At 32.4% G+C, this 12,627-nt stretch overlaps 1 protein-coding gene across 1 annotated transcript; it reads left to right on the forward strand.

The window, feature by feature from the left end:
* The first annotated feature begins 1,912 nt into the window (after positions 1–1,912).
* LOC143053801 (uncharacterized) lies at positions 1,913–11,475 on the forward strand. Its single transcript, XM_076226585.1, has 5 exons — positions 1,913–2,033; positions 2,825–2,874; positions 5,704–5,847; positions 8,257–8,487; positions 11,368–11,475. The coding sequence occupies exons 2-5, from the start codon at positions 2,844–2,846 to the stop codon at positions 11,400–11,402; spliced, it is 441 nt and encodes a 146-aa protein (XP_076082700.1). The 5' UTR covers positions 1,913–2,033; positions 2,825–2,843; the 3' UTR covers positions 11,403–11,475.
* Positions 11,476–12,627: the final 1,152 nt, after the last annotated feature.

Here is a 12,627-nt window from a genome sequence, read left to right on the forward strand (position 1 = left end):
AGGAAAGATACCAGAGGGAGAGCCCCCGAAATGCTGTGTGGCAGACAGTGTTATTAATTAATTATATAAAGAGAAATTTGAAAATTATCAAAACGCTGTTTTGATTGTTTTTATGCACTCTTTTAAAAAAAATAAAAACAATTATAGTTTATTTTTGTTTCTTATGTACATATTTAGATTTTTTTTTATATCACAGAGGTAGAGGTATGTAAAAGATGTTATCTTACAACTTTTAACCTGATTACGTATCAACATCCGCTGAAGTACTTAACTAGAAATTTTGAATCCGTTTAGTTTTTTTGCATACTTTGGGAATTAAAAAAAAAGATAATACTGTATTTGATCTAAGTATGAGTCGATCGTATACAGACCACAAGCGCACCTAGCATATTAAAGTAATAGCCTGGTATCTTTTGTGAGTTATAACAACTTGGTCGATACTACGGCAATTGAATGTATCGTCCGCGAGGGTATCACAAAGCATCTATACGGAATGAACAGTGGTTATATACAATTTTGTTTTTGAACATCCTCTATATTTTACGGAAAATAGGGATTATTTTAAATGAATCTAGTCCTCGTTTATACGAATTACACCCTTGTTGTGACAAAATAAATCTTTACTTCGTTATGAATACAAATATTTCCATAAGATATTTGTGTTGTATTGTTTCCATAGTTATCAAAGGTACCAGGCTTATAATTTAATACGGCAGAAGCACGTTTCGTCTACTTAAGACTCATCCGTGACGCGCAGATCAAATAAGTAGAAAGCTGAACAAGTACAAGGAGCATTGATGTCCCAAAATTCCCAAAGGTGTGCCAAATACGGCTAAGGTTGTTTATGCCTAGGATATGAAAATCCTTAGTATTTCGATTAATTTATGCTTTTGCACACAGTAAATTTATAACTAGAGATAAAGGATACTATACAGATACAGTTAAGTCGGCCTCATATCTTAACTTACATCTAGAAATTGACAATGAGGGTCGGTTGAAAACAAAACTTTACGACAAGAGTTGATTTCAGCTTTCCAATTGTGAACTTTCCATTTCTAAGTAGCAACATTCCAGCAGCACCTGCATACGGGGTATATGTCTCCCAATTAATACGATATTCCTGTGTTTGCATTTCCTATCATGATTTTCTTGATAGAGGGTTGCTGCTCACAAGGAAGCTATTAAACAAAGAGTTCCAAATGGTGAAGTTGAAATTATCCCTTCGTAAATTTTACGGACGCCATCACGAGTTGGTTGACCGGTTATGGAATAACCGTTTCACAAATGATATCGGATATGTTCCTTACGTCGTTACTACAATACCCTTCCCTTTCATGATTGTGACCTATCGAATTAGACTATTTACCGGATTTGTTATTGCATAAGCAACACGACGGGTGCCATATATGGAGCAGAATCTGCTTACCCTTCCGGAGCACCTGGCAAAACTTTAAGGAATCTTTGGTCCTCAATGCTGTTCAATTCGAACATTATGGGGGCTTTTTAACTTTTTTGATTCGAGCGTCACTGGTGAGTCTTTTGTAGACGAAACGTGCGTCTGGTGTTAAACAAAATTTCAATTTACAGAACCTATGACGAGTTTTTTTCGCACCAGTAGAAGTCCTTATAGAATATGAAGTTTAATCTGAATTCATTTTAAAGATAAAAAAAAAATTATTGAGGTTTTGGAAAAAGGTAAATGTTTATTTTTTGAAGTCGAGGTAAGGGTTTACACATAGAATCTCAAATATTTGACTTTCACAATTGGCAACATTACTCATTGTTTAATTGTGTACTTTAATCCAAATCTTAAGTTGAATTAATGTTTAATTAAACGGTAAAAATACAATGAAATGTTATGCTTCTATGATTCTATATAATCCTCACATAGGATTAATGATACTTAAGTTGATATACATGTAGTAATCAAGAACATAGTAATTATTTGGTGTGTTCTACGTAGTGAATTGTGTGTAAAATAATGTAACTGGTATTGTTATTGCGAAAACAAGATAGTAAAGAACACTTAAAAAGTAAGTAAATTCATTTATGATCATTTATTTTCGAAAATTAATTGTAGAATCTTAGTTTGATAAATTTGGTGCTTGATTCATGGTGCATGTATCCCTTGAGAGAGGTGTCTGTTACTTCTAATTAGAGGAAAGAATACACAATTGTTAATTAATGTTTTCGTCGTGCTAATTTCTACAAAATTTTAAATCAAGCATTTTGGTTTTCCCGTTTGAATAGTTTTACACTCGAACACTTTTTGGGCCCTTTGTAGCTTGCTGTTCGGTGTGAGCCAAGGCTCCGTGTTGAAGACCGTACTTTGATCTATAATGGTTTACTTTTACAATATGTTACTTGGATGGAAAAGTTGTCTCATTGGCTTCCTAACCATATCTTAATATGCATATATATATATGTGACCTAATAGGGTAGGGTTGAGATCTCATAAACATGTTTAGCCCCGCTGCATTTTGTGCGCCTGTCGCAAGTCAGGAGCCTCTGGCCTTTGTTAGTCTTGTATTATTTTTAATTTTTGTTTCTTGTGTATAATTTGGAGTTTAGTATCACTGAACTAGTATATATTTTTGTTTTGCTTTCCATTCTCTATTTTATAATAGTGCTTATAAGATGATAATATGACTATCACCAATACAATGCATACATTGTATGTGGCCCATAGACATACAATGCATATATTGTATGGGCGATAGTCATATATACCATACAATGCATACATTGTATGGGCGATAGTCATATATACCAGACAATGTATACATTATAATGTATATATGATGCTATTTTCCTCCTTTTGTAGCGATTAGACCAGAAACAGAATGAGTTCTTTGGATGAAGACGATCATGCAGGTAATTTAAAGATATGAAAATTGAACTTAATTACGTAAAGTGAAAGTCTCAGGTGCGCACAATGGTTAACAGTCAGGATCCTACTTCGTCAAAATTATCTCCCCATTACGCCAGTTCATTTTCACAATCGTAAAAATGGAAGCCATTGTAGCGATGACGCGCTACCAATTTTGCTCTTGGAAACCGATAAATTTATCCACATTGCACCAATACGATCCTTATATGTCAGTTATATTTTAAAAGACAAATGTATCAACTAGCTATTGAGCATCAGTTAATGATCTTGTCTGCATTGATTCAACTTAAAACTATTGTCTAATCGGTTGTTAGGTGGAATTTTCGAAAAATCATAAACATTTAAAAAAAATCTAATTAAATATTTCGTGGAAGGGCAGACTAGATTTTTTTAGTGGTTGAAGACTATAAACCCTAGTTATCACACACAAAAAATTAGAATTTTTCGAAGATATGCATTTTCATCATCCAACTTGTAAGACTGTCGTCAAGTACTTTCAGTAAAAAAATAGCTATTCGAACACACCTTCCCTGTTTTTGTGACTCATTAGATAGGTATTTCACTTGACCCATATATTTCATCTTTTAGTACTGTTATTTTTTTGTGTTATAAAGTCAACCTGTAGCTTTAATATATAAAAATGATAGAATCTGAAGCGAGATGATGTATGAAATATTCTTACTTTGAACGATATCAAGACTAAATACTCAACTCAAACACGCCCTAACATAAAAAGGTGCACTCGATTTTCTCTTTTCGATACAATTGTTACCTATTTTTTGGAATTTTTTCTTCAGTCACATAATGGAAGGGCAGACACGAAAATTACTGAACTAATAGATTGATATCTTTTCCGTCCGTGGTAATTTTTTCAAAAAAATCGGAGGTTATGCATTTTTGTCATCCAACTTGAAAGATACCCATGTCGTCGACTTGATATCTAATTGTTCTGCTTAACTATGTACTAGATAAATTGAAAACTTATGCAAATGGTGTTTTTGAAATAAAACACCTCGTAATTGAGAAGAAAATTGCAGTTTTATTTGTTTCTATTAACTTTTTAAAAATTTGTCACTATAGTAAACAATACAGTAAACATTTATCGCCTTCTCTAATAGAGAGCTTCGATTCTTTTGTTCTATTTCAACCTGGTTTCCGACTGGTTAATAGTTATCGAAGATACCAGGATTATAATTTAGTACGCCAGCCGCGCGTTTCGTCTACATAAGACTCATCAGTGACGCTCAGATCAAAACAGTAATACAGTTTATTAAGCATCAATACCTTTCTTCCGATTTTAACATGTCTCAAACATGTTTTCGGTATGACATTAACATGATGAGGATCTGACTGGGGTATACAGAATGTAGGATAATTGTCGATGAATAGAATAAATATGTGATCATATATATATACATGTAGAATAGAGGGGAAATGGGTAAAAAAAACATCAAAGAAAATGATAAAATTTTTTAAAAAAATGTAGAAAACAAGCTTATTGAAAATTAAATGATGAAAATGAACCTGGACCCTCTTTCATTTGACATGCGTAAAGAACCTGGACCCTCTTTCATTTGAATGATAGATATGTGTCATGCGTAAAGAACCTGGACCCTCTTTCATTTGACTGATAGATATGTGACATGCGTAAAGAACCTGGACCCTCTTTCATTTGAATGATAGACATGTGACATGCGTAAAGAACCTGGACCCTCTCACATTTGAATGATAGATATGTGTCATGCGTAAAGAACCTGGACCCTCTTTCATTTGAATGATAGATATGTGACATGCGTAAAGAACCTGGACCCTCTCACATTTGAATGATAGATATGTGTCATGCGTAAAGAACCTGGACCCTCTTTCATTTGAATGATAGATATGTGTCATGCGTAAAGAACCTGGACCCTCTTTCATTTGAATGATAGATATGTGACCTGCGTAAAGAACCTGAACTCTCTTTCATTTGAATGATAAACATGTGACATGCGTAAAGAACCTGGACCCTCTCATATTTGAATGATAGATATGTGACATGCGTAAAGAACCTGGACCCTCTTTCATTTGAATGATAGATATGTGACCTGAGTAAAGAACCTGAACCCTCTTTCATTTGAATGATAGACAGGTGACATGCGTAAAGAACCTGGATCCTCTTTCATGGCTCCTCAGTTGACTGTCCCTTTGGTATCTTTCGTCCCTCTTTTAATAAAAAAAAATATGTCTTCTACACATTGTGAATTATGAATCTAATTTTCACCTATTTTCCAACCTAAATGGATAAGCTTTCAAATAAAAAAAAATCCAACCTGAATCATCCAATCAGGAGCTTCAAATTTTTTGTATTCAGAATACCATCTTAAAAAATTTGCCTGATAAAAATTTTCCCGGTTGAATGAAAACAAATAATTGCGCTCTTGTATGAACATTGTGATTGGACAAAAAATCAACTGCAAATACTTTCCCAAACAGAGGGATATATCAGGTGTAAAAATAATGAAATAATTTCAGGTGCAAACTAATTTTTTTTTATTTTGTATTCACTGCATGATATAAGACCAAAACGCACTAGTAGCCTTATAGGTTTTTGAAGTTAGAAAAAAAGTAAACGATCATGATTCATATACAAATTTATTTCTGAATAGTATAATGAAAACACTTCAGTTAACCGTGTATGTAGAATTTTGGTTAGACGATGAATGTTAGAAAGTGGTGACACTCTAAAAATGGCTATCATTATCCCTTATGGGACGTGAAATGTTACCGTGACACCTGTAGCAACCGTATGTATGTAACAATTTATATATTTCCAGCTATTGCTAAAACATATCATTCCATGGATGAAAATGGCGACGGCCGTGTCTCTATGGCGGAAGTGAAGAGAGCATCAAAAAGAATTGGCATCGATCTATCTACAGAAAAACTAAAGCAGATGATGAGAGATGTTGATAAAAATGGTAAAGCAATTCAAAAGAACAAAAATATAATGTTATTTTTGACCAGATGAAATCGGCAACACACTGTGACGGTAAAGAATCAGTGTACAAAATGGCAAAATGCTCATTGTTGTTAAAAAGTAAAATCATAAAAATACTAAACTCTGAGGAAAATTCCATACGGAAAATCCCTTATCAAATGACAAAGTCAAACGCTGAAACACATCAAACGAATGGATAACAACTGTCATATTCCTGACTTTATACAAGCATTTTCTTATGAAGAAAATGGTGGATTGAACCTGGTTTTATAGCTAGCTAAACCTCTAACTTGTAAGGCAGTCGCAACAACTGACATTATATTGACAACGATGCGCGATCACAGGAAACAGACACAATAAATGGTCTTTACACTAAATCCATTGAATGTTGGATGTGTACGGATTGGTAGTTTAGTCTTAGATACATGACTTTTATTAGTAGTTAGTGGCTTTGAACTAGCTGTCAGAAAACTGCGAGTACTCTCAGATCTGTTCATTGTGTCTGTTTGTTGTCAGGATGTACAAGTACCCGGCCACGTCCACTTGTATTTTTGTCCATCTGATGAGTTAAGCCTTTTACAACTGATTTTTATAGTTCGTTCTTATGTTGTACTGTTATACAACTGTCCCTGGTTAGGGGAGGGTTGGGATCCCGCTAACATGTTTAACCCCGCCACAATATTTATGTATGTGCCTGTCCCAAGTCATGAGCCTGTAATTCAATGGTTTTCGTTTGTTTATGTGTTACAAATTTCGTTCATTTTTTTCATATACATAAGGCCATTAGTTTTCTCGTTTGAATTGTTTTACATTGTCATAATGGGGCATTTTTTAGCTGACTATGCGGTATGGGCTTTGCTCATGGTTGAAGGCCGTATGGTGACCTATAGTTGTTTAATGTCTGTGTCATTTAAGTTTCTTGTGGACAGTTGTCTCATTGGCAATCATACCACATCTTCTTTTTTATATAATACAATAGGTAAAATGTTTAACATAGGGGTACAGCTTTTAAAATATTGTGTTCTAATCTGAATCACTATAAAAACAAACAAACGTAACAAAGAAGCACAACAAGGCATACATCAAATTTAACAACCTCATTCATTGCTTTTTTATTATACGATTTTATTTATCAGTATGTAAAATCTACCCCAGTCAAAAATCTGCTGTGCACAATACTCTTAATAATCGACATTAAATTGGAAACTTTGTTCAGATTAAAGATGCCACATCATGATGGGTGTACAAATGTAACTCCTTCTTTGCGTCTATATATCGTGTTCGGCTTTAGTACGGGAAGTGGTTTGTTTGAACCCTTGATGAATTGGTATTTCCTGCTTCTCCACTAAGCATTAAGAGCACATGTAAGAACAAGCTGGTTGCCTCGAGGTCAGGATAGTTGAACATTTCCTCCTACTGTTGACTATTATACTAGTATATACCTTGTGAACTAGCGTGTTAAAAATCACTCAGCGTGTCGGCTTAGTACGAAGCAGGGTTTATATTTATATAACATTAACAAAGTTAATCTCAAAATATGGATTGTTTGCACTATTTTGTTTTACAATAAATTAGCTGAAGGCAGACTGAATGTATTTTTATTGACCGGATTCAAATACACTTTAAAGGCAATGGTCATTCAGAATTCGCCAAATAATAATATATATGTCAAGAATCATGAGGATCTATGAAGGTCGCAGTACTATTCCAATACCTGTCAAGTAAATGCAGGAATCAATCTTTTTTTTCATTAATCTATAAATATAGGAAGATGTGGTATGAGTGACAATGAGACAACTCTCCATCCAAGTAACAATTTATAAAAGAGTAAACAATTATAGGTCAAGGTACGGCCTTTTAACACGGAGATCAGCTCACACCGATCAACAAGATACAAAGGTCCCCAAAAATTACTAGTGCAAAACCATTTAAACGGGAAAACCAACGGTCTAATCTATATATTTTTTGCTGAAAATTCCATACAATTATGAATTCCGAAATACATTAACTACAAAGGACTAAGCAAAACTGTCAAGCTGTAAAACTTATCAATTTTGAAACAAAATCTCTCGTACATATATCTATCTATTTTAGGGGATGGGTATCTGGACTTGTGGAGAGTTGTCTCATTTTCAATCATACATGTACCACATCTTCTGTTTTATATTTTAAATAATTTATGAAGGTCGCATTACTTTTCAAATATCTGTCAATTAAATCGGCAGGAATTAATCTTATTTTCAATAATCTATGACTGTTTTGCTCAATATTCCATACATTTATGAATTCCGAAATACATTATTTAACTACAAAGGGCTAAGCAAAACTGTCAAGCTGTAGAACTTACAAAATTTGAAATAAATCTCTCGTACATGTATATCTATTTCAGGAGATGGGTATCTGGACTTGGGTGAGTTTGAAACGTTGATAACAGAGTATATGAAGCATGACCCTAATGATATAAAGACAGCACGGAAAATATTCCAAGCCATGGACGTTGATAAAGACGGGAAAGTAACGACTTCAGAAATTATGAAGGCTATGAAAGTCTCTAAGTCTGACGCTAACGATCTCTTAGCAGAGGCAGATTCAAATAAAGACGGGAAAATGTCATTTGACGGTTTGTTTTATTTTGAGAGTTAGAATTTACCGACTAGAGATTAGATAAACGTAGTGGCGGATCCAGGGGGAGAGTGCCGGGGGTTGGAACCCCCCATTTTTTGACGATCAATGCATTTGAATGTGTACATATGGTTGGAACCCTCCTCTTTATCCTAGGTTGGACCCCCCCCCCCCTTTTAAAATGACTGGATCCGCCCCTAAAAGAGCAAATAAATATGAAGAATAGAGAAAAACCGACAACTCGACACACTTAGTTGTACATAACACTGTGTGTTTGTAAATTTTCGCATAAAAAATCACGATATTTGAACAAATGCACGCGGATTAACAACAACACCACATATACAGGTTTACACAAAAATTTTGTCATCATTTAGAAACGTTAGCACGTGATGGTGTATGAGTGCATTAAACCTAATGATTATTGGGAAATACTTAAAGGAATGAAAAACAAAAAAAATACTGGTAATGAAGTGCCAGAAATTTTAAAAGATGAAGAAATAATTACGAAGCATATTCAGGACCAAGGAAAACCCACATTTGTAAATATAAAATGGAAAGAGGAAATAGAAAAACAACTTGTTAATATTGAAAAGAACATAATATCTAATAGAGAAACAGATGCTCCAATAAAATACTCTGAAATAAAAAATGTTATTAGTAAGCTAAAAAAAAGAAAAAGTGCCTGGGCCAGATACCATTATAAATGAAATAGTAAAATTTAGTAAAAATGTATCTATCAAAAGTATTGTTAAACTGCTTAACCTTATTTTGAATACAGGTATTTACCCATCAAAATGGAAATACTCATACTTAATTTTATTGCATAAATCAGGAGTAAAAACTGATCCTAATAATTACAGGGGAATATCTCTGATAAGTTGCTTACCAAAATTGTTTAATGCTGTATTAAATGAAAGATTGATTAAACTGATGGAAAATACTATAAGTAATACTCAATTTGGCTTTAGAAAAAATCACAGAACCTCTGATAGTATATTTGTGCTTAAGTCTTTAATAAACAAATACTTACACAAAAATAAAAATAAAATATATGCCTGCTTTGTAGATTTAAAAAAGGCTTTTGATTCTGTCTGGAGAAAAGCTTTACTTTATAAACTGTATAAGGCAGGAGCAGGGAAAAAAATATTTAATATTATTAAAGGACAGTATGAGGAAACAAAATCTGCCTTCAAGCATCAAGAGTGGCATTCAGAATATTTTGAAATCACACAAGGGGTTAAACAAGGGGATTCATTGAGTCCTACTTTATTTAATTTATTTATTAATGATTTAGATGCAGAGTTTTCAAATTAAAATAGCTGTCCATTAGAACTAATTGATACTAAAGTAGGATCTTTACAATTTTCTGATGACCTTTTAATATTATCTGAAAGTAAAGAAGGCCTACAAAATAGTCTGAACAACTTAGAAAAGTATTGTGAAAAATGGCAATTAACTTTAAATATTAATAAAACTAAAACAATGATTCTGCAGCAAAATAATAAAAAAGTGGAAACATCTTTATCAAAATATAAAAATGAAAGTTTGTCAAATGTCTCTGAGTATTCATTTCTCGGAATTCTTGTGAAATCAAATGGAAACTTATTGCATAGCTCTGAAGAGCTTGTAAATAAAGCAAGGAAAGTGATGTTTGCCATTAAAACTTATACTGGTTCCTTAAATAATCTGCTAGTTAAAGTAGCTTGCAGTCTTTTTGATTCTATAGTTAAACCAATAGCCACTTATAATTCAGAAATAACTTATATGGATACTTATGTTACAAAATTTAGAGCAGAAAAACGTGCAAATATTTCCAAAACAAATATAGACCCCCTTAATTTTACTGATAAATCAAGTTTAGAAAAATTACATTTGTCTTTCTGTAAATATATCCTCGGAACAAGAAAATCTTCATCAAACATAGCTGTGAGAACAGAGCTAGGGAGATACCCACTAGAGATGCATATAAAAACTCAAAGTATACTTTACTTATCAAGATTACTAAATTCTGAAATTAATCCATTATTATACGAATCCTTTTTACTTTCTAAAAGTTTAGATAATTCAGGTTGCTATACCTGGTTTACATATGTTAAAAATATTTTGAAAGAGGTAAACATGGACGCGTCCATTCTTGAGGGAAACAAAAGAAAAAATTACTCAAAGTTGTTAAAAAAAACACCTTAAAACATCAATTCTTAAATTTCTACACAAATATATTTGAACAAAAATTTGAAAAAATAGATAAAAAAAGTAAATTGTATTTATATAAAAGTTAAAAGGAAAATTTAGAAATGGAAAACTACTTAAACTGTAAATCTTTTGAAAAGAGAAGTAACATAACAAAAATGAGAATTAGCGATCATAATTTAATGATAGAAAAAGGAAGACATTTAATACCTAGAGAAAAAAGACTATGCACATCCTGTAATACAATGGAGGATGAAGCCCATTTTATTTTATACTGCAAAAAAATTGCTAAACTAAGAGATAACTTTATAGGAAATGTAATTAAACATATGCCAGATTTTATGTCCTGGCAAGAAAATGAAAAAATTAAATATCTTCTTTGTCCATCAACCTCAAAAGAAGTAGAAAGCTTAGGGTCCTATTTTAAACAGGCATTAGAACTGAGGACAGGGGACTCTTGATTTATTTATAAAATATATTTATATATCATATAGATAGATTGTTTTGCTTTTTTGCTTTTTTTGTTTTCATGGTTTTGTTTGTTAAATGTATTTTGTGTATGTTTATATTATTTGTCACAAACTTATTGTTCAGAGTTTATATGACAATAAATATTTGAAAATTGAATTGAATTGAATTAAAATCGTATAAAAAATGTAACTTCAACTTTTTGTATTCATTTCAGAATTTGTCAAAGTTATGAAAGGACAGACCGGATAAATTCCCTTTTTACCATGCAACCTGTTTGTCTAACAGTCGGAAGAATAATCTTGTCTGAAAATCAGCAAAAAGAGATGGACTCTATTAAGAAAAATATTATCTGTATGAGCTGGTTCGAGAGACTTTTGAATGTTACATGTAGATTTAATTATTTATAGCAGTGAAACATGACCATGATAACATTTGTAATAAAGAAAATTCAGAAAATGGAGAAAAAATATACAATTATTTATATAAAGTATATATGATATTTTATACTGAATCCAGAGTATGAAACAGATTATATTAAAAGTGAAGCATAATTTACTGCCCATTTGATACTCAACGTGAGTTTTTCGACAGATAATGTCTTATCAGATATACTCTAGACTCATATTTAACAATCTTAAATATAAAGCCATAGTCTAGCAAGTTGAAGATCGGCATTTGATGAGGAATAACTATAAATTGCCTTGTATGAAAAACTATATGCGTGCCAAAATATTTTAAAGAAGAACTACAAGTATTGTCAGTTTGTATTTGACTTTTTTGGTTTGAATATCTCTATGGTATCTTTCGCCTCTCTTTTCAAGTTTTTTCGTATTTGTTATCCACTCTATATCTATCTTCTTGAACTTATGAATTTGGTTTGGCCCTGAGTTATTTTTTAATTGTCTCAAGGTTGGTAAGAGGATAGACACATTTATGAATATAGAATTTGAGAAATAAGGAGATTGGATTTTGTATGATTTAATTAGACAACTTCGGAGTCCTTTCACAGTTCAAATGAATTGGATGTAAACAATTAAATGCATACGTACGGCCTTCAACAATGAAATAAGGCTCCTGACTTAAGACATGTACATATCAAAGGTCAGGTGGCTTGGGAAAACATGTTTGGCGATGCCAACCCATCCCCTTATCCGGGACAGTGGAACACCATGATTCCGTAAAATATAAAGAATAATGAGAAAAAAACAAAGAATGCTGAAAATGACCTAAGAAGGTTAAGAATACATATATGAAGGACCAAGCATCAAGACCCTCTTTAAATATTCTCAATTGGTAATTGGCTATAACGCTGACACTCAGTATATGAACACTTAAAGAACCAACAATACTTTATGAAAATATTTTTATGAATTTAAATAACTATAATAATGTCAATTATAAATGTATGTATATATTTTGTTAAAGAACATTTGTATATAAGACACTGGGGTCAACTTGTCAATCTTGAACAATA

The sequence above is a fragment of the Mytilus galloprovincialis genome, chromosome 12 (genome assembly GCF_965363235.1).
Source record: "Mytilus galloprovincialis chromosome 12, xbMytGall1.hap1.1, whole genome shotgun sequence".
NCBI classification, from domain to species: Eukaryota; Metazoa; Mollusca; class Bivalvia; order Mytilida; family Mytilidae; genus Mytilus; species Mytilus galloprovincialis.